The sequence below is a fragment of the Taudactylus pleione genome, unplaced genomic scaffold (genome assembly GCF_031769625.1).
Source record: "Taudactylus pleione unplaced genomic scaffold, aTauple2 ptg000214l, whole genome shotgun sequence".
In the NCBI taxonomy this organism is placed as follows: Eukaryota; Metazoa; Chordata; class Amphibia; order Anura; family Myobatrachidae; genus Taudactylus; species Taudactylus pleione.
Genome location: NW_028284616.1, coordinates 17,274,132 through 17,298,088, shown reverse-complemented (window position 1 = coordinate 17,298,088; position 23,957 = coordinate 17,274,132). Strand labels below are relative to the sequence as shown.

At 43.2% G+C, this 23,957-nt stretch overlaps 1 protein-coding gene across 1 annotated transcript in view; it reads right to left on the bottom strand.

Annotated features, from left to right (window-relative positions):
• Positions 1-5,294: 5,294 nt before the first annotated feature.
• Positions 5,295-23,957, bottom strand: part of LOC148517650 (calcium homeostasis endoplasmic reticulum protein-like) — a 55,489-nt gene continuing 36,826 nt past the window's right edge. Inside the window, exons 14-19 of the mRNA XM_088478487.1 lie at positions 12,808-12,954; positions 12,246-12,356; positions 11,726-11,820; positions 10,031-10,216; positions 9,628-9,678; positions 5,295-6,005 (exon numbers count right to left, since the gene is read on the bottom strand). Of these exons, the coding sequence (XP_088334613.1) occupies positions 5,968-6,005; positions 9,628-9,678; positions 10,031-10,216; positions 11,726-11,820; positions 12,246-12,356; positions 12,808-12,954 (628 nt within the window). The 3' untranslated portion in view covers positions 5,295-5,967. The remainder of the gene's footprint in view (positions 6,006-9,627; positions 9,679-10,030; positions 10,217-11,725; positions 11,821-12,245; positions 12,357-12,807; positions 12,955-23,957) is intronic.

Genomic DNA, 23,957 nt, shown 5'->3' with positions numbered 1-23,957 from the left:
AGCTTTTATGTTAAAATCAATTAAGCATTTACTGTTATTAATTAAAAACATTGATCTTTTATACATACAGATTACATAAACCAAAATTAAATATAGTGATTACGTAATAATCAGTCTCAAATATGGGAAAATATAAATTGCAGATACTATATATCATTTCCCATGCCAAACGCTCAAATTACCAAACTCCCTGAGAAAGTCTTTCATGCAATACTTAATACAAAGTGCACTTTTATGTGGATACCACACCAGGAAACTGCCCTGGCAGATGGTCAGGGCTTTCATCCATTCCTTAGTGACAAGCTTTTACTTGTTTTTAAATTTTAGATCAAAGATCTTCTAAAACTTTTACACTATATATGCAACGGTTTTCTTTCAGATCTCAAAGACCATAATATGCCTTATCTTCCGCACCCTCAAAGAGAAACCTGGGCCTGCAAGACTGATACAGATGAGCTTATTTTCTTATGTATTTGGTACAAATTCAATTACCTTTTTATTAGAAGGGCACAGTTGTGCCCTTATATTAAGGCTGCATTATTTCTCCATAGAGAATGCTGGAGGGGGGGCAGGGTGTTCAAGGGGCTACACCTCAAAAACTATTAGAGGTACGGATCTGAAATTTGGTATGGCCGGGTAGAACTGTCACTGGGTGCTGCATGCCAAATATCAAGGCCAAAACAATTTAAAATTGAGGATTTGGGAGTAATCTAAAGCTGCAACTGTCAATTTTTTCTGACACTCAATTAGGACCACTTTTCTGCTGTAGTCTATAGGGGTTTTTTGGGAAGGTTAAACTCAGGGTAGGGGTGGAATTTAGACTTGGGGTTTGTTTTATTATGTAGCTATTGTGCCAGGGTACGTGCTTTTAGGGTTCAGGTAAATTAGAAAGTTACAGTTTTTAAACTATTACCTCAAGAAAGCGCCATTGTAGAGATAGGACTCTTCAACTTGTTGCGCAGCCACAGTAGGAGCCTCCAGCCAGTGTAATAACTGTGGCTTCACTTGGGTGCACAAAGATGGCTGTCGTTTGCGGGCTTTAGCGGTGGTGGGCTCAGGGGAAAGAAGCTGGCGTCAGCTGCAGCCGACGGAAAGGCGCAGGGGGTAGTGGGCGTTAGCTGCGACCAGAACCCGGGGACAGTAGCGGGCTTTAATAGCGGAAGTGAGGCTGGCGCTAGGACCAGCACACAGTATACAGGCTGAGATCTGGTAAAGCCATGATACCTGCTTCTGTGTTTAATTCAAGAAAAAAAAAAATGGCGTGGCCCCACCCCCCAGAAAGCAACCAGTCCCGGACTATGGAGCCCCAGTACTGGTTGTGCTAAATACAGGGGACAAACGATGTAGGGGTCCCCTGTATTAAGCACAACCAGCACTAGGCTTTTCAGAACCTGTTCTGGTTGCCAAAATACAGGGGACAAATGAAGTAGGGGTCCCCCATATTTAGCGGAACCAGCACAGGGCTCTGAGCCGGTCCTGGTTCTGGAAATACAGGGGGAAAAAAATGCATAGGGTCCTCCTGTATTTGGCCCCACAGCCGCAGCATCACCCCTGACCACTAGTCAGCCCAGAGATCAGTACAGAAATCCCGATGCGGAGCGCTCATTGGCTGAGAGAGACAAGCCTTCCGCCTCTCAGCCAATAAGCTGTTCTCACCATTGACTCTAATGGTGAGAGCAGAGAGTGCCCTTTTCAAAAATGGCGTCTCAGCTCCATTTTTGAAATTCAGAGACATCTCGCGAAGTCATTGCCCCACCCCCTCGGCTGGCTTAAATACAGCCAGCGTGAGGCCCCGCCCATTCAGTCATCGACAGGGTAGCTGAAGAGACCAGCTGAAGCATGAAGACGCCGCGGAAGCCCTGGATGGATGGCGGCCGCACAAAAGAGCTTAATGGCCGCCTCGCTCCAGGTGAATACGCCGTAGAAGTCCTGGGGGAGCGGCAGCCATGTAAAAGAGCTTAAAGGCTGCCGCTCCACAGGTGAAGGTGCAGCATAATAATATACTTTAAAAACTGTGTCTGTTTGTTTTCTTTTAATATTTATTTTGCAGTGCTACTATAGGTGCCAGCAGGACCTTAATGCCCCGCCTGCTGGTACTTGTGTTTCTCCAAGTACCAGTATGCAGGGATGCCTGGGACCTGTAGTACTACTGCAAAATATTAATATTTTCATATTCACCACATTTTACACAATCAAGCCAGCACCCACCACGCAGGGGTGCCCTGAGGAGGGGGACCCCTTTATTGGGGGGTCCCAAACTCCCCAGGAATCCCCGGCCTGGGCTGACTAGGTCAGGGGTGATGCTGCGGCTGGGGGGACTGGTGAAAGGGCTCCCCTGGTTGTGCATCACCAGCCCCCGATAGGAGTCCGGAGCTGGTTCTGGTAAATACAGGGGGACCCTACGCATTTTTACCCCGTCTTTCCAGAACCGGCTCAGAGCCGTATGCTGGTTGCGCTAAATACGGGGGACCCCCTACGTCAGCTGTCCCCTTGTATTTTGGCAACCAGGACTGGTTCTGAAAAGCCTGGTGCTGGTTGTGCTTAATACGGGGGGCACCTACGTCGTTTGTCCCCTGTAGTTAGCACAACCAGTACAGCACCAAAGCCCGGTGCTGGTTGTCTTCTGGGGGCGGGGCTATGCCCTTTTGTTTTTTACACATTCAATTTTTAACAGATGCGTAGATGGATCTCACTGCTGCATTCATGCATCTGTGACTTATTGATTTGATTACGCACTGCAAGTGAGCCCTCTATCGACCACTTATGCCCCCTTTGCACTGAAACGCTACCACTGCTCTGCACCATCGCTGTTGCTGCTACCCCCACAACTACAGCCGTCTCGCACTCTACACCTCCCAAACCAATCTCCTGTGTGCTGTCCCCTCTTCCACCTGTGTTAGGGTACCATTTTGTTGGTCTTCTCCCCAGCAGGTGGCCCGGTTTGCTCATCCAAACCCTGATGGTTAATAAAAAAAAATAAAAAAATAAAAAAAAAAAAAAGCTATGAAATTCCATAGACAAAAAACCTTACGATTTCACATGTCCCATTAAGGCTGCTTAGACATGATCTGAAAATTCACAAAACCTATTGATTTTCTGCCACTCAAACTTCAAAAAGCAATGAAATTACGATCATTAAGGCTGATGCCTTAATGGACGTGTTCCTTGCGTAATACAGATATGGTATGCCATCATACCCTGTGGTTAACTGCAGATTCAGCACTCTCACAGAATGAGATTGCTGTCACTCACAAAACGGTGGAGCTGCTAATTCCCAGAATTGTGTGCTCATTGGAAAATCAATATATTTTATGAATTTTCAGATCATGTCTAAGCAGCCTTAATGGGACATGTGAAAGGTTTTTTGTCTATGAAATTTTTAATATATCTCACATTTGGGCGTTACATATTGAACCACTGTCAGCAATATAAGCTACACCAGGAAGCTGGGACATACACCCTCATAATAAACACATTAAAAGAGCCATAAATAGATCTGACGTTTCAGGTCTTTAATAGCCCGTTTTCAAGGAGCAAAACGTTACAAAAGCTGTCATCTTACCTTCAAGTATGTATGTGCATGTAAATTACCATTATTTTTAGACTCTTGACTGGAAGCGCCGATCATTGGCTAAAATATTAGATAGATAGGTCTATCTATATCTACGTTATAAGATCAAGTTACGTACTAGTATGGAACAGTCTCTCTCTGTAGCAGAACATGCACAAATGTAAAGGCCCTGACTGAGAACAAGAAGAATTTCATATGGAATGTTAGCCCATGGCCAACTTTACTTTAATCAAAATGCCATTGCCAAATGACAAAAAACAGAACTATACACTCATCAGCCATAACATTAAAACCACTGACATGTGAAGCGAATAAGATTGATTATCTTGTTATAATGGCATCTATCAAGGGTGGGATATATCAGACAGCAAGTGAACAGTCAATTCTTGAAATTGATGTGTTGGAAGCAGGAAAAATGGGCAACTGTAAAGATTCGAGTGACTTTGACAAGGGCCAAATTACGATGGCTAGACGACTGGGTCAGAGCATCTCCAAAATTGCAGATCATGTGGGGTATTTGTGGTATGCAGTGGTTAGTACCTACCAAAAGTGGTCCAAGGAAGGACAACCAGAGAACAGGTGACAGGGTCATTGGTGCCCAAGGCTCATCGATGCACATGGGGAGTGAAGGCTAGACTGTCTGGTCATATCCCACATAAGAGTTACTGTAGCACAAATTGCTGAATAAGTTAATATTGGCTATGATCGAGAGGTAGAACACACACTGCAGCTCAGTTTGCTGCATATGGGGCTGCATAGTTACAGACTGGTCAGAGTGCCCATGCTGATTTCTGTCCACAGCCGAAAGCACCTGCAATGGGCAAGTAAGCATCAGAACTGGATCATGGAGCAACAGAAGACGGTGGCCTGGTTTGAGGGTTCACCTTCTCTTTTACATCATGTGCATGGCTGGGTCCGTGTGCATTGTTTACCTGAGGAAGAGATTGCACCAGGATGCATTATGGGAAGACGGCAAGCTGGCTGAAGCAGTGTGCTACTCTGGGCAATGTTCTGCTGGGAAACCTTGGGTCCTGGAATTCATGTGGATGTTAATTTGACACGTAACACCTACCTAAACATGGTTGCAGACCAAGTACTCCCCTTCATGACAACACTATTCCCTAATGGCAGTGGCCTCTTTCAGCAGAATAATACAGCCTGCCACACTGCAGAAAATTGTTCAGGAATGGTCTGAGGAACATGGCTGAGATCAACATGTTGACCTGGCCTCCAAATTCCCCAGATCTCAATCTGATCCGAGCATTTGTGGGGATACTCTTTGCTGTTTTTATTGGATGTGCTGGGAAAAAAAGTCTGAGCCATGGAGACCCCACCTTGAAACTTACAGGACTTAATAAGGATCCGCTGCTAACATTTTGCCACAGGACACCATCACAGGTCTTGTGGAGTCCATGCCACCATGGGTCAGAGCTTCTTTGGCGGCGCGAGGGGGGGGGGGGGGGGGGGGGCCTACAAAATATTAGGTATGTGGTTTTAATGTTATAGCTGATGGATGTATACACACAGCTATTATTGCATTTCATGGGTTATACTTGTGGCAGACATTGTTGAAACTTTATATCTGTATCAAATATCACTTCAGATCAAAAGACAAAAATACACTTCCATGCAGTTTTGACGTTTCACCTTGTGGGGTTAGTTGTACCAGTTCACAATGATATATGCAGCTTTATATCCGATTGCTAGAAAGAAATTATGTATGTTCCAATTCAACAGTTTATTTTACAAAATAAAATTGTAAGGGGAAGATGGCTAATCACATACAAATAAAAGTTATAGAGCACAGGGTACAATATTAAACAGAAAACAGTCAAGGAGTAAGAAAATTGTGGCATCCTCCCGATCCACAACACCTTAAAATGTAGGAACATGTACCCAATACTTCTTTGTCTGAAAACACCCTACAGAATACTTAAGACAGCGATTTTCAACCTTGTTATGCCATTATTTTTAAAAAATAATTTTTAATGAAGTCTTAGAAAATCCATTGTATATGAGTAAACTGCTGGTGAACAGAACAGCCTTTACTAACAACCTAGTCCTTAATGCACTTAGATATGCCTCTAAGGTGGTGCAAGGCTTTTTACGCGGCGAGTGTAAAAAACAAACAAAACAAAAAAGCTAACAGACTGATACTTGGAGGCTGAAAACTAATTTTTCTCACTAGGTGAACACAGGTAGGAATATCTGACAACAGAGGTGAAAATCTGTAGCAGTAATACCCCTGTTGAATTAAATGGAATCCTAGTGTCAATTTTATGGAGCTGCACAAAGACCACCTGAATGATCCATCCAAAGTATGACAGAAACCAGTACATCTAATGCTTCCAGAGTTTACAGCAACAATTCAGGTTATGCAGGAGGCTTGGACTGGATTATTCTTGCGCTGGAGGATCTTGTCCCTCTCGCTTAACTAATGGGCAAAAAAAAACACAACAGCAAGTTAATATATAGTATTGTCTTTATGTAAAACGTTCCAAATTTTTAACATGCTTAATAATTATATTCAAATCACATGTACTCCTTGTCGGAGCATATTGGTATTTAAAAAAGAAACCTTCTGTTGTGTGGCCTGTGGACATCAGGCAGTGTACAGACTCAGGTAATGAATAAAAGACCATAGAAAAATACATCTAAATCCTTGTTACCTTAACAACTAGGCAAAAAGTACAGTTCATACAAGCTTGCTTTATAAAAAAAAAAAAAAAAAGTAAGTATTAAAGCGTCTTTAGATGTTTTTTAAGATGTAAATAATAAAGCTTTAAAGTGTATAAATATATTCGTGTTACGCTGGCATTACACACGTTATATTAGGATACTAATCACTTGGCATCCAGAGTTTACCAGTCAGTACAGTTACCATTTTTAGATTTCTCATAACTTTAATCCCTTTATCTATTCCAAAGAGATTTTTTATGATTATTACAGAAGTAATAAGCTTGTAAATAGAATAGCTGAGGGGCATAGGATACATGTGGTGCCATTGGGGGTGCGGACAAGACCAAAAAGGACTGAAAGTATGACATGAAACAGGACACGGCACACACAACCTGCTGCTTACACCGAGATACAAAGCAGGATTGCTAATCTACAGAAAACTGATTTATGGTGGCACTCTTTAGATCGTTATTTACGTTAAAAATTTAACTTTCGATAATTCATCAATATAGACTGACAAAAATCACACAAACGTCTGAACGTTCAGTCATTGGCCAGTTTCAGGCCCATTTACAACTAGATTTAATACTTCCTTTATAACCAAATCACTGGTCTCAACAGTAATTTACAGTTACTCCTCTTTTGTTACTGAACTTAGTGTGATATTTGTCTATATTTAAGAATTATTAAAAGTTAAATTTTAAACAAAAGTAGTTATCCAGAGAGTGCCCCTAAAAAGGAGTTTCTTCCTTAGATTAGCATCCTGCTTCTCTTGCTTTTTCTGAGGAGAAGGAGTATAGTCAAATTCCAAGGGAACACCACCAAACACAATTTCAGACATCATGTGTTTAATAATATTACAATATTGTCATCATTCTTTATCTATACATGTATATATAGTCTTGTGCAGAATCGTGTTTAAGAATAAATTAAACTTTCTAGCATATAACTATAACTAGGCATAATTAAGCAAAAACAAACACTCTTTATGGCTCCTTTAAAAGGATAAAGCAGTATAATTGTTACATGAGTATACAGAGCACAGCTGTGGAGTTGGAAGAAATGTACAGACTTCAGCTATAAATAAAATCGTATATTATTATGTGTCTGAGCACATGAGCCTGATCATTATCTTGCAGAAAACAGCAAGAGGAGAAAAACAATCAAGTTTGTTGAACATGAAACTAAACCAAGACACTAAAAACAGCACAGCAGTGGTTTTTCTGTTAAAAACAAGAGAAAAAAAACTGCTTGGTGAAGTAAAGCTGCCCCATTGTTCAGGGAGTGATCACTGTGAGTGATAATACACATAATGTTGGTATTGGTACAGGGGTGTATTAAGAGCTAGCCAGTTATTTATCTAACAAAGCCTAAAGGAGCATGCAACAGGTATTAGGTGTGCAACAGGCACAAACACCACAACAAACCAGGGAGGAAATGCAATGTTCCCCAGATGGACTTTGAGGAATTGACTTTACAGTAAGGACGGCAATCATAAATTAGGTGGGAAATCCAGGAACAGAGTATTTTGTCCCTCCTGGAATGGGTTATGTTGGGAGGTGTGGCGGTGGTGGTCACGCACCGGCCAATACCTGCACAAAAATCTTATGCCGGAAACCCGCATATTTGGATGGACAAACCAAGTGGCCTCCCTGCGCAGTTGTTCAACCAAGGCACCCTTCTGTGCCACACAAGAAGCAGTCACAACCCGAGTAGAATGTGCCTAGATAGGGTCAGGCACAGGCTCACCCAAATAGACATGAGCCTGCTTAATAGCAGAGGTGATCCAGCGAGCCACTGACTGCTTGGAGACAGGCCAGCCTAGTTGGTGAGCGTCAGAGGACCAAAAGACTTTCCGACTTCTGAAACGTCATGGGTCGGTCCTCATAAACCGGCACCGCCCAGACAACATCCCAAGAAGTGGAGAGGGCTATCAGAATCAGGAGGGCTAAAAGCCGGTAACACGATCTCCTGATTTAGGTGAAACCACTTTTGTGTAGAAAGATGGCTGAATATGGAGCACCGCTTGGTTGGAGTAGAAAATCAGGAGAGAACTACCAGACTGCGCTGCTAGCTCTGTGGTCCTCCAAGGGGAGGCAATGGCCAACCAAAACGCCACCTTCCAAGTAAGCAAACACAGCTCAATCGACTCCAGGGGTTCAAGATGAGGTTGCTGAAGCACCCCCAAGACAAAATTGAAGCACAATGAAAGGTGGCTTTATATGCAGAACCCCCTGCGTAAAGGTCTGAAAATCCGGAAGCGAAGTCAGGCACTTCTGAAAAAGTACCAACAATGCTGAAACCTGACCCTTTAATGAAGAAAGTCTTTAGACCCTGTGACAATTCAGCCTGTAAAAAGGAAAGGAGACGCAGAACCGCGAAACAGATTCCCTGGTACTCACACCACCCAATACAGAAGCATAGTTCAATTCACAGCCGTAAAACCCCCCTTAGACCTCAAAATCCTGGTCTCAAGTTCCACAACGACAAAGGCAACCAAGACAAATCAGGATGCAGGAACAGCCTTTAATTTAGCAGATCGCCCCGCTACGGCAGTTCAACCAACACAGACAGAAAGCTCCACATACTGTGCTCTCTGGGACCAGTCCGGAGCAATGAGGAGAATGTGGGCCTCCCTCTTGATGCAGCGGAATCACATGTGGCAGCATGGAGTTGGACAGGTACAGGTAACCAATGCGAAAGGACCACATGACTGTCAGAGTGTCTGCCAAGGCTGCCATGACCTCTGTACCCCTAATGAATTGAAACCACTGGAAACCAGAGCCCACCACAACTGGGATTAGAAAAATACTTTTTTCCAGAATTCCAGTGCACAGAGGTGGAGCAGGCTGCACAGAACACCAGTCACTGACTTCAGGATCAAGTGGTCAGCTGCAGAGTTCCCATGGTATGGTGTCTCCAGACCTCCACATGCCTGAGCTTCACTGGCTCAGTAAAAAAATAAAATCAAAACAAAAGCCTTTAAAAAGGTGCACATCCACTAGGCGATGGGGTAACGACAATACGATTACAACATTGTAATCGTACAGTCGTTCCCCATCCCCTGTAGTGCCTGCACCGAAACAATTTGTCGTTCAGTGCAGGCACCCTCCCTCATCCCTGAACAATCTGTCGTTATCGGCAGATTGACCAGCATGTTCAGGCGATGATTGATGTCGGAAACGACCAGCGGGAGCGTATAAACCAGGTAGGCATCCTGCTGATGGGACAGATGCCCTACCAGTGCAAATGTGACTGAGGGTTCACATCCACTTTAAGCAAAATAGAACAATTTGACAGCTCCTACACACAATAATAAAGTAAAATTAGTACATAGGAAAGTAAAAATTCTATAAAGTAATGCAAATATTACTCACTGTTGGCCGGTGGCGTTGAACCTGGGGGGAACGGTCCACCTGCTTTGAAATCTGCGATAGACAAATTTTATGCAAACATCAAAAATACTGCTTTAAATTTTTTATTTAATACAATCACAAGGAGGAAAATACTGTAAATCTAAAATTACTGGAGCTATAACTTTAATTGGTTTGAAAAACGAGGTGCATTGAATTGCATCAATTATAAAACCCATCAAAATATGCAATATAAAAAGGTGAAGTATAATGTGCGACACACCATAGAATAAACAAAATTATTTACACATCCAAAACATTACTTGTAGTAGTCACTAGTGATAGCTTTCTTTACATTTCAAAATATATCATACAATGCACATGTGTGTCAGCTTGCATAAGTCCCACCACCTATCACAGCACTTACTCTCATCCCTTGCCTTCATACGGGCGATGAAGGAATAGCTTTTGTTCCTACGGTAATTTTCATAAGGGTCATCAAGAGACACACCAACTCCTTTGTACTGGTCCCACTTGTCACGGATGTCCCCACCTTTAATGGGATCTTGAATGCCCTGCTCATTTGCACCAAGGCCCCCAGCTCCACTCCATCCTAAGTAGAGAAGCACATACATTCAATGTCAGTTGCTGTAATACAGTAATAAATCTTTATACGGTTATAGTGTGGGTATCATTTTAAAGTAGGATGAAACAAAACATCTTTGTTAACAGGAAGTGGCAGTATAAAGAGAGTTGAATAAGAAGCCTATGGTCATATATCGGGTTTAGGGCATGTGTTTGAGGAGTTCGTCTATCTGGTTGCTTTTGCTGCACTGCACACTTTGGAGGACAAACATCAATTACATTGTGTCGCTAGAGCCGGAACAAGCTCCCTTAATGCTGGGCATACACGTGCAGATAAAATGCCTGTCCGACAGGCATTTTAACTGAAAGCCTGATATTGTGGCCATACACTGATAATTCACAGTGTATAGGCCACAATAGGGGAGGAGACATTTCCTCGTTCCTTCAGGAATTGTCCACATACACTGCACGATGTGGACGACTTTCGAATCGAATGGACATGCTGGATGATCCGACATCCCCGGTCAATCTATATTTTCTGATTGGTCGCCGGCAGACACTGTGCAATTACCCGTCCGATCCACTGAGATATGAGTTTTAAGATTTATACATTATTGTTTTTACATGTTTTTAAGTATAATCAGTTTATATACTATTGTTCTCAATGAAATTTCTTATTAACTAATATTTGGAGAACCCCTGCAACTTTATCGCTCTTGTTTTTGTTGTGTATAGCGATTTTGCAACTCCCTTGGGGTACCAGCTGCTCATTAAGGAATAATCACACATTGTATGACCAGCAATCACTGGGGGAAATTCAATTCAGCACGATGATGAATAGCCGCGGGAGGGAGCTAACGCAGCTATTCAATTCAATGCGCTGTGAACCTTGTTGGGAAGCAAGCAAGTCAGAGAATGGCGGTTCTCACAACTTAACCTGGGTGTTAAGACGCAGTAACCGGCATTCTCCATCTAAAGTCCCGGGCGGGCAGCTGTTAGCGCCGATGAAAGCCCGCAAACAGCTGCACGCCCGGCACTTTTGTCGGATTTCTCCTCGCATCCCCCGCCCTAACAGCGTGTTGTATTGAATAGCTGCGGGAGCTCCCACCCGCGGAAGCTCCCACCCGCACTGAATATAGCACTGGTACATAGCACTGAATAGAATTCCACCCACTGTTATCCAAATATAAAATAAGAACGGCTATGCACCACTTGGTTTATGTAAACACTGCTGTAAATTACTTGCATTAACACTATTATAAAGCTTTTCTTTTCTGTAGAAAATGATTGTTTAACACAGACTCTGCAGTTCTCTGCAGGGTTTGCAGCTACCTAACCAATGTGGCACTGTATGTATGATAGTAGGAGCAGCCTTAAAGTTGTCATTGTTAACTGACTATTTATAGGTGTGCAGAAATTAGACTAATGATCTTTGTGAACAAACATGATAAATAGCACTAGCTGTCTAAATATAACTTTCACCTTACTTTGTACCTATAAAAGAAAGAAAAGGCAAGCAAATTGTTACACATCTTACCCATTTTCACAAGCATCTGGTGCCCCTTGTTCTCCTCCCCAAGGCGCACAGTGGGTACAACTGCTCCAGTACCAGAACCCAAGCCAGAGGATGACCTGTAAAATACACATACACACTGAGAGCAGAAGGCTCCAAATGGAACAAACCCACTTGGGGCAATCACCGTACAAATGTAAGGCATTTACATTTGTACAGTGATTGCCCCAAGATAAGCTAAGAGCCCCCTGCCACCCACGGAGCCCTATAACTACCATCAAAGGCCTAATACTGTTCATTTCCCCCTCCAGATGCCAGTTGAACAGATGAGATGCCTAAATGATCATCTGCCATCCTAGCCATGATACCTAGGCAATCCAAAATTACAAATTTCTGTAACAAACTATTAGAAGTATCTATTTTTCTAATTTCTCAAATTGTTACAATGCTACAAGCTTATCTTTAGATAAACAAATGTCTTTGTTCGGAAAACGTAAATAAATCAATGTGTTTATACAGAAAATATGGTCTGCTGTCTACTTACGGTGGTGTGGCACTGCGAGACCTAGATCTGCGCCGTTTTCCAGGAGAGAAGGATTTTGATCGAGACCGAGATCTGGAAGGACTGCGAGATGACCGAGACCTGCTTCTACTCCTGAAACGAAAGGATATATAATGCAAACTAAACATACATTTGTCAAATGCACTTGTTAGGATCTTAAGTCAGAAACAACTGAACGGCATCCCAAAACCGACAGAAAGAAGGTGGTGGCTTTTACACCAGTCATAAATTTGCCAACCTTCATGTATCTTCTTTTGCAAAACAGCCCTTTTCTTTATGGATCAATAATGATAAAGTTAGCTGTGCACTACCTCCTGTATAGCCATACAGAATATTGTTCCAACCACCTCTTTGGACCCAAGGCAGAACATTTTTCAGCGCATCAAATACTTCAAATTGATTCTGGGGCTACTTTTAAATTTTATTTCCTGAACTGCTGCCGTTTGCAATGCACCGACATGACCAAACACAAATCATGTGGTCATGCTTTGACCTAATGATCCATTGTGTGTCTAAAAAAGATAAAATGCAACATATGCCTCACCTAGATCTGGAACGAGAATAAGACCTGGAACGTGACCGAGAACCTGACCGAGACCTAGAGTAGGAGCGGGAGGACTTTGAAGATCTGGAGTTGGAACGGGAGGAGGATTGTCCGTGACTTTTTGAACGACTTTGGGATCTTGATGGCCTGCCAGCAAAAAAATAAATAAAATATAAGAACATGTAAGATGTGTACACATGTAAAGGCCCTGACTGAACAAGAAGAATTCCACATGTTGGAAAAGTAGCTTAACTAATGTCCCCAAAGCTGACTGTTAAACAAAATTTCAGGTGTGGAAAAATGCTGCAAAGTGAGAATGCTTTCAAAAATAGAAGTGTTAATAATTTATTTTTATCAATTAACAAAATACAGAGTGAATGAAGAGAAGATAAATCTAAATCAAATCAATATTTGGCGTGACCACCCTTTGACTTCAAAACAGCATAAATTCTTCTAGGTACACTTGCAAAGTCAGGGATTTTGTAGGATTATAGTCAGGTGTACAAATAATCAATCATACCAAACAGGTGATAATGATCAACATTTTCATATGTAGGTTGAAACTGTCATTAACTGAAACAAACAGCTGTGTAGGAGGCTTAAAACTGGGTGAGGAACAGCCAAACTCTGCTAAAAAGGTGAGGTTGTGGCAGGCAGTTTCATGTCAGAGATCATACACCATGGCGAGACTGAGCACAGCAACAAGACACAAGGTAGTTATACTGCATCAGCAAGGTCTCTCCCAGGCAAAGATTTTAAAGCAGAAAATGTGCAGGTAGAGGCTGCACTCTCCGTGGATCACCATGCACTAAAGAAAGGGAGGGCTGCTGGAAACATGTAGGATACCCCCACCTACATAAGAAATGTATTTGAACTAAAGAAGAACCAGCGCTCCCCAGAATGTGACAAAGGATGGTAATAAAATATATGACAGACGACCCAGGTCCGGGTAAAGGCAAGGACCCTGAGGCAACAGGTCCGGACGTCGAGGCAACAGAGTGTCGATGGAGAGACTCCAAAGATGTGAGTACCAGTGCCGTCTGGGCCATGCTGGAGCCACCAGCAGGATTGTGCCTCCTTCCTGTTTGAACTTCTGAATTAATCGAGGAAGCAGGGAGAATGGAGGCACAGGTACGCAAACTGGAAGGCCCACTGCACAGACAGAGCATCCACCAGAATCGCCTCGGCATCTCTTGTTCTGGACCCGTACACTGGCAGTTTGTGATTGTGTCGGGAGGCCATGAGGTTCATGTCTGGAAGGCCCCACCTGTCCACTAGGAGCCGAAACACCTCTTGGTGAAGAGACCATTCCCCTGGATGCATGTTGTGACGGCTGAGGAAGTCCGCTACCCAATTGCGAACTCCTGGAATGAACACCGCCAAAATGGCTGGGAGATGACCATCCACCCATTTCAGAATCCGTGACATTTCTGTCATTGCCACCTGACTTCGAGTTCCCCCTTAATGATTGATGTAAGCCACAGTTGTGGTGTTGTCTGACTGAACTTGCATAGGTTTTCCGTGAAGTATGAGTCTGGTTTGCTGTAGGGCCCTGAAGACCGCCCGAAGTTCCAATATGTTGATTGGTAGAGCAGACTACTCTGCTGTCCACCACCCCTGAAAATGAGTGTGGACCTGTCACTGCAACCTAACCCCGGAGACTGGCGTCCATCAAGAGGACCCATTCCGGAATCCAAAAGGGGCGCCCCTTGGTGAGGTGACAAATCTGCAGCCACCAGGCAAGAGACAGACGCACCTCCGGAGAGAGCACCATCGTTTGTGCTTTTATCCGATGGGGTAATCCGTTCCACCTGGAGATGATCAATTTCTGCAGAGGCCTGGAATGAAACTGGGCATATTCCACCATGTCGAATGATGATACCATGGAGCCCAGTACTTGGCATTGCTGAGTGGATTGACACTTGGCGACTGTGGAGACATTTGCGTACTCGCGTCTGCAAAGTGGAGATCTTTTCTGCGGTCAGAAAGACTCTCTGCTGTTGGGATCCAACAGAGCTCCCAGATGCATGGAGTCAAGGAGGACTTTGTCCAATAGATCAACCACCCGTGAGTCTGAAGCACAGAAATAGTCAGCGGTAGATGGTGGTGAAGTACTTCTGGGAACCCTACCAACAATAAGGGGTCATCCAGGTAAGGCAACAGTCGAACCCCCTGATGCCGTAGATGTGCTGCCATGGCAGCCATAACTTTGGTGAACACCCGAGGAGCTGTTGAGAGACCAAACGGCAGAGCCCGAAACTGGAAATGTTGTTTCTGTATAGCAAAACGGAGGAAACGCTGGTGAGATGAAGCAATTGGAATATGCAGGTATGCATCCTGAATATCCAGCGATACCATAAAATCCCCCGGTTCCATAGCCAGTATAATTGAGCGGAAGGTTTCCATCCTAAACCAAGGTACCCTGAGGAATCTGTTCAGGGACTTAAGATTGAGGATAGGCCGATATGATCCGTTCGGTTTCTGGACCAGAGAGAGATTGGAGTAATAACCCGTTCTTCTCTGAGGAAGCAGTACCAGGATGACAACTCCTGCTTGAAGCAAGGATTGTATGGCTTTCTGGATTTGTAATGCCTTGTCTTTGTCTGACAGAGGGCTTTTGCACAAGAATTGCTGGGGAGGCCTTCTGCGAAAGGCAAGGGCGTACCAGTGAGAGACCACTTCTCTTACCCAAGTGTCTGTCGTGGTCTGACACCAGAAGTGGGCGAACTGAAGTCGGCCTCCCACCTTGAAATCCCCCAAGGGGAGGGCCGTCCCATCAGGCTGAAGACTTGTCATCGGACTTGGTCGCCAAACGTCTGGTACTCCAGGCCTGTTTCTTGGACTTGGTAGTCTTTTGAAGGCTGACTGTCTAGGAAAGGGCTGACCCTTAGGGCTTACCTTGGGGCCGAAAGGACGAGGGCCTGCATCTTGAAGAAGTAGATGCTGAAGGCAGACACGCAGATTTAGCCGCTGCCAACGTATCCACAATCTTGTCCAGGTCAGAACCAAACAAGATCTTACCATTATAAGGTAGACACGCTAATCCTTTTTAGAGTCCACTCTCCAAGAGCGCAGCCATAAGGAACGGCGAGCTGACAGCGCAGCAGCCTCATTGATATATGTAGCCGAATCACGTAGGTTACCCACCAGAGTCACTTGATCTGCAGTACATCTGACGGAAAAGACTCCTCTAAGGAGTCTGCCCAGAACTCCATAGCCTTAGCTACCCAGGAGACAGTCATAGCTGGCCTGGCGACTGCCCCTGAAAGAGAATACATTGACTTTAAACGCACCTCCACCTTCCTATCCGTGGTATCCTTTAAGGATGAAATGGATGGCATAGGTAGAGTAGCACTTTTGTCACATGAGAGTCCACCGCAGGAGGTGATTTCCATTTAGTGCAATGTTCCTCAGGAAAAGGATAGGCATAAGCCAGGCGTCTTTGCTGAAATCACTTCCCAGGCGATTTCCACGCCACTTCCATGTGCTCCACTAGATGATCAGATCAAGGAAATAAGGACTACTTCTGCAGTATTTCCTTTAACAGGGCATGTTTGGACCGGGGAGCTGGCGGTTTGTCGTCCTCTATAACTAGGGCTGAACGGACAGCACGTATCAGAGCTGGAATATTGATTTTTTTACTTAGACTCCTCCTCACGCTGAGAGGGCTCAGAGTCATCTTCCTCCATCATCTTCCCGGTATCAGTGTCATCGTCATCATATTGTGTAGATTGGGATGACGGCATAGGCCTTTTGGCCGGTCTAAGGGGTTTATCCCCCTGCAGCATAGCCTGGAGGGTAACAGAGGTATCTGCCAGGGTCTGTACCATAATAGACAGCGTATCTACCCATTAAGGAGGCACAGACTGAACCTGCATGGGTGAAATCTGTAAAGGCAGGCCCTGTGAGGGCATAATCGCCTGCTGTGTGAACCCCACAACGCCCACCGCCATGGTTGTCAAAGCCTGAGCAAAGCATGCCCATGGAGGGTCCTGTGAAGTGACTGGGACTACAGAAGGACCTGGGGGATTATAGCACCTCACACAATCCCACTGAGACCCTGACCCCCTCACCCAGTCCTGCAGCACATGATTTGCATGACAGCAGGACTGGAGTGGGATCGTGCACATCATCCCCACTTTCAGACATAGCAATGAGAGACGTGTACACGGTTTGCGACAAACCACACAATAAATATATTTATATGTGAGGTAAAATAAGCACCCTGACAAAACTTGTATTGTAAGGACTCAGAAAAAAAAAAGGTATAGATATATTGTCTGACAGAATGAGTAGAAATACAGAGACAGCGCTAGCATAAAGTCACATACAATGCAGAAATTACACCAGCACAATGGCACTATACCTCAACTACCCAGACTAGGTGTTTAGAAGGATATAGCGCTACATACGCTGACCAGGAGAGGTATGTAGGGAGACCAGGCTCCGCATCCCTGAGAGATCTGCGACTTTGCCAGGAGAAAATGGCCACCAGAGAGTCCTGTGTGAGGAGTGCTGCTGCAGCTCAGCCAGACCGCAGGTGCGCTGTGCAAAGGGGAGGAGCCGGCTGTAAAGACGGAAGGCTGCCTCCCCTGGCCAACGTTTAACCTCTGGGACGCTGGAAGCGCAATTTGCATTGAGCATTGTGCCCCAGCACTTGTCCCCAGGCAGGTTTTAAGTGGAAGCGCAGGTTACTCAGGCCTGGGTCCACTGTAGTCATCCCCCGATCCTTCCCGAGATCCGGGGGGAAAGGACTGCAATACACGGATCACCACAAGAGATCTGTGACTTACCTTAGCTTCCCCGTGAATCCGGTTGCAGTCCTGGGAGTCCCACGGGGTCTGGCTAGCACAGACCCCGGGCTCCCACCGCGATCCCCGGATCAGTACCGGCATCTTGGCGCCGGCGGGCTGATGGAGCGGCAGTGCTGACATCCCACTGGACTGTCCGCTTAGTAGAAATATATTCTGAAAATCTTCAGGGGCTGTTAAACAGCCCCACTGCGCTACAGTGACCCAACTCTGGCCGGGCACCAAACGAAACTAAGGTGCCTCTGGCCCGGAAGCGGGGTATAGGGAGAGGCCCTGTGCATTCTGGGAGAGAAAAATTAACTGCGTGGTGCCCGGATGTCCATGCCATCACCTAAACCCCAAGGTCTCTCTGTGGAGTCTATACCCTGAAGAAGAAATAGTGAAAGTTCTGAGCAATCTGGTAGGGCGCGCGATACGCCTGACCTGCGTTTTACTCAGCCGACTCCGCTTAGGTAAAGACCTTCCGTTACCTCCGGAGGTGTAGGAGTGAATCAGTCTGGTTTAGGAGAGGTTTTATTTGAAGTTGAACTGCCACGTTTGTGCCGTTTACTGCTGTTTAGCTTGGTCAGCCAGCTAGCTCAGCGCAACCTTTTGCCCTAAACTGAATGGTGTAGCCAGCCCAGGAGCAACGGCGGCCGCCTTCTACCCTGAGGTTCCTTCGCACAGAGTCATAAGTTCCCGGTTCCTGAGGTGTTTCAAAAACTGTGCGAGAACAGACATAGGGAGCCTTCATGCAGCCACATCATTCTATGGTCGTCACCAGGGATTCAAATACCCAGCAATAGTAACTTTCAGTACTTGATATTTGAACTACCAGTGATATTGGGTAAATGAGAAGGAAGAGACATTTCAAAGACTGTAATTAACCATTGAAAAGTTATCATTATGTATTATTTTATATAAATGAGCAATAGGGCCTAAGTATGCAGTTCTCAAATGTCAAACAAAGAAAGAAAAAGAACTCTGGGTGGGGGCACACAATAGGTATAGAGATAATTGAGTCAATAATTGCAAATAAAATTGAACTTTTATTATTAGTCTAAAAAAAGGGTACCAGCATTAGTGTCAACATACAGACGAACAAACAATTAAACACATATATAAATTGGATCAAAGGAGAGATACTCTCCAGAAAGAGATGTATCCTCTCTTGACATAAAAATAAAAGCTAGGCGAATTAATGAGTGTATTATTAATGTCACAGATGTATCCTATCGCCGTAAGCATCACAAATGGGCATGTTAATAGGGCAAATTGTCTATTAAATAATGTTTGTTCATTTAACTCCCCTCAGGGATATATATCACCATTTAGCTATACCAAAATTGGAAAACCATGTGCTGTAGTATCTACATATATCTAGGAATACATCCTAATCATAAATGTTCTATAAAACTGCATATAACCATCAGTATTCTATGAATAATATGTCTGAAACAATAATGATCACAGATTCCAATGCACAAAGGGTGTAGATATCACTAAATTGACAATGCCATACTGAGACTGATAATAAAGAGGACCAGCGAGCAAAAAATATATTATTGAGACAATTTAGAATAGATAACACAGGTCTTGTGCTGCCAAATCAGAGGAAATCTGGTGTGATAGTTCCTCACAGTAAATAACAATAGTCAATGCAGTATAGTGTGGCAGACGTCCAGTGGTATATGTAAAGTGTATAGAAAACAAACTGACAGGATCAGTGGCCGTCTGCCCTGATGCACAGGGCAGTGCAGGGGTTATACGCCACTTACCTGATCAGCGTGAGGTCCAGAAAGTCAGTCTGCAGTAATATCTATCAAGCTGGTACATGCCGCTTGTGTGTGGTCGGAAAGCCGGCGTCACGTGTGCGCACCACGTGACCCGGAAGTGTCTGACGCGCGTTTCGCCTTAAAGGAGCTTGTTCACAGTCCCAACCCTATAGTGATTGTAAAAGGTGCCTCTTCTTTATCCTCATCACTGGCCAATCGCGCGACTTCACAATGGATTGACAGGCAGAATGGCCTATGATTGCACAAATTCCTATAGCCCAATCAGATTGATCCATTCTATGATTGGCATCATAGTTGGCCTATCAAGAGGCCAAAAAAACAGCAAAACAGAAAAAGGATAAATTATCTCATTTAAATTATGGTGAGATAGTCGTTTTTTTGTGATGGATAAATTTAGGTGATGATGTTGTATAAAGCCATTAAAGGGAAAGGAGGGGGGGGGGAAAGGGGATGTAAAATAAGTAAAAAGGAAAGGTTATTTGTTATTTTTTGTGTTATAAAATAAAAACAGTTAGAGATGAGAGACGTAAAATCAATTAGTGCAAGGGTTAATGGATCTCCTTCTCATACTAAGTACACAAATAATCAGGGATTGGAGTAAATGATATTCACAAGGTGATTATATATATCAAATGGTTTGATATATGAAAATATATACCTCATAAAATTAATAAATATTAATGCTTAATGCTGATTTGGATTTCATTAAAGTATCCTGATGGATATTAGAAAAACAGGATAGTCTACTCCCAGATAATGTACTAAGTGAGTAGCTACTGCATATCATTATATCATGTAGTGAATGATATGTGAGCATACTCAGAAAGGCATCCAGGGATGAGAAAAAGTAGGTAAGGCATCTACTGTTGCATTGTATCAGCTGAGGGGCACCTGATGACATGCATTGCAGGTGCCTCTCCTGAAAATCTACAATGAGTGCCCTTAAAAGAGTAGAAAATGTAGAATATATAAGGCATGAAGAAGATAAAAGTCATTCAGTATATTATCAGGGACCCAAGCTATCTCCAACCATATACCAATGGAATTGATGGTTATTGAGTCATGAGGACCTGTATGCTGATGTGAAAGAAAACAGAAAATATTGCAAACATGTTGGCCGTGCGAGACACTGAACTCTGTTACTGCGGCATTGCAGAGTAAAAAATTTCCTCAAGCTCAGTCGTTCATGCTACATATTAGGAAAATCAGAATGATAATAAAATATAATATACAATATAAAATATATATGTGTAAAAAACATCAAAGTGAAGATGACAAAAGAACACCCTCAGGTGTTGCCAAAAAATCATGAAGAAATCATACAGCATCAATGTGAATAAATGAAAGATAAAGAAACCACAGATTCTGTTAGTATAATTAAAAATCACTCAAACCAGTAGCAACAATGTATATAATAAATGAATTATATCTTTATTAAGACAAAGCAGCCAATGCTTATAAATTCAATAAGAGCAATAAAACACACATGTAAATAATGAAATTGCATGTAAATAATGGTTCCTAAAATGTATGAATATAGAGTCCCGGACTTTTGAACAACATTTGGTGAAACCCTCTGAAGAATTCCTCCATACACAAATATATTTTTTGAACTGATGTTGATTAGTTCATCATCCGGTATAAAAGTTACAAAGTAATAAATGGGTGTCGATATTACCTTCCGTATAGTTGGATCAGACCCAGATCTGGGTATATGAATACAATGTGGATGATGGTTACCGTGGCTGAAGATGGCAGACCTCCCGATCTCGACCCAGCTGACGATGGAGATGCAGAGGGGAGTGGGTGGTCGCTCTAGTGCTCCAGGTCCGGCACAGGAGGGGCAAAACAATGTACTCCGTGCTCTATGAGTGAATGGGTCGTCTGACCAAGATGCACGTGCTCTACCCGACCAGCGGGGAGACTTGGGAAGAATTGAATGACGCCGCTCTGAGGCTCCGTGTCAGGGGGAAAGGAACAGAGGGCTCTGCGTCCCGGATGGGTATGGAGGATATTCCACTGCAAGCTGATAGAATGGCTTAAAGCTTGCCAGGCACGGTGTGTAGACGTGCAGAGAGAGCCAGTGATGAGACTCCAGGAATCAAAAACCGGGTAGATGCTGCATGTCTAGTTAGGTAGAATTAGGTCGGTAGAAAAACACCATAATTGATATATTCATTCATGCCTGTAGGTGTTACTGCTCCCAATTTGAAGGTCCACTCACTTTCTTTTCTAAGTAAGGTATTGGTGATGTCGCCACCTCGTATACCTAAGCTGACTTTCTCTAGTCCACAAACTTTAAGTTCGTTATATGATTTATGATGATGGTAATAAAAATGTCGGGCCACTGTGGTTAACTTCTTCATTTTTAATAAGTCTGTAGCTGCATTACGTATTGTACCTATGTGCTCAAGAATACGTTGCTTCAAGGATCTAGTGGTCATTCCTACGTATTTCATATTGCAGGTACACATAATGCAGTAGATGACTCCCTCCGTCCTGCAATTGATGTAGTCCTTGATTCTAATATCATTTCCAAATCTGTCCTTAACAGTATCTGTTTTGATGATGTGATTGCATATTTTGCAACTGCCACACGAAAAAGTACCTGATGCAAGAGATTTTTTAGGTGTCGATTTTATAAAGTGACTGTGTACAAGGTGATCTTTAAGATTTCTTGATCGTCTCCAACCCATAGCAACTTGCTTATCCAGTACTGCTGCTAGATCCGCATCAGCTAATAAGATAGGCCAATGTTTTTGAATCGCATGCTGAAGTTCTCTCCATTCTGTACAAAAATTGGCAATGAATCTTAATTTGCCACTTTTCTCCTTTTTGTCACCAAAAATCAAATCATTTCTTTGTGTGTATTGAACTCCTCTCTGGGCTTTTTTGATGGCAGTATTGCTATACCCTCTCTCACGCAATCTTTGAGATAGATCTAGACTTTGTTGTTTAAAGTGATCATCATCAGAACAATTCCTGCGTAATCGCAGGAATTCACCCTTAGGTATGTTAGCTACCGTGGGTGGAAAATGAGAACTTGTCTGGAGGAGAAGGCTGTTCGTAGCCGTTGTTTTCCTGTATAAATCAGTTGCAATCATCCCATCGTTCTTCACATATATTAATAAGTCCAAAAATATATTTTCTCTTGGCTCACGTCATATGTAAGGGAGATGTTGAGATTGTTATTATTTAATGTCGCAATGAACAATAGCAGAAGATCAACATCCCCTTCCCAAATCATAAAAATGTCGTCTATGTATCTAATCCATGAGATAATGTGAGATGACAGATTGTCATTATCCTCATGGAAGACGAATTCCTTCTCCCACCACTCTAGAAAAATGTTGGCATAGGTGGGGGCACACGCAGCCCCCATTGCAGTTCCCCTAGTCTGCAAGTACAGTTTGTCATCAAATGGAAATAGATTATGATGTAACACAAACCTTAATAGCTCCAAAAGAAAACTGTGGAAGTCATTGAAACCTTCCATTGTCATGAAATATCGCACGGCTTTAATCCCTATATCATGGGATATGCTCATGTAGAGAGCTTCAACATCTAACGTTACCAGATATTGATTTCTCTCTAATTTGATATCATTGATTTTGCGTAGTACATCTGTCGTGTCCTGGACGTAAGAGGACAGGCTCAACACATGATGCCTTAAATGTAGGTCTAAAAAAGTACTGGCCGGTTCAGTTAGGCTTCCTTTGCCTGATACAATGGGTCTCCCGGGAGGGATATTTCTATTTTTATGCACTTTTGGCAACATATAATATGTTGGAATTTTGGGATGTTTTATCTGTAGAAATGCATGTTCTTGTGAGGAAATAATATGATCTTTAAATGCTCGGTCAATGATACCACAGTATAGAGTTTTATAATCCTCCATGGGATTAAATATCATTCTTTGATAACAATCTGAAGTTTCCAGCTGTCTATTTGCCTCAATAACATACATTTCTCTTGGCCAAATTACCACATTACCTCCTTTGTCAGAAGGCTTAATAAGGATGTCTTGCCACCCTCCAATTTCTCTTAGTGCCTTCTTCTCCCCCTGAGTCAAGTTGGTAGGGTATCTATGTCTTGATTTAGTTTTGAGATAAATATTATCAAATTCTTTGGACACCATTTTTGTGAAGACCTTAACTTCTGGACTTATATTGTCCTGGGGAAAAAAAGTAGATTTTTTCTTGACACAAGGTCTTTGTATTGGATCCCGGAGGGTGAGGCCATTATTTCCTGATTCATTCTCAAGATCTTGTAGTGCCATCAGGGCTTCGACTTCAGTATCCGTTAGATCAAGCATGTTGTCCAAATCCCCATCCTGGACGTTAAGTCCTAATGCAATATTATCCTGAGTGGATGCAGATGGTTTTTCAATGCATTCCAAAGTTTCTTTATTAGAGAACATTTTACATAGTAATAGTTTTCTACTGAAGAGGCGTAGATCTTTCTCCCAGCAGAAACGGTTCAGATTCTGTGTTGGAGAAAAAGACAAACCTTTGCTCAATACTGATTGTTGGGCATTAGTGAGATTGTGAGTGGAGAGATTGAT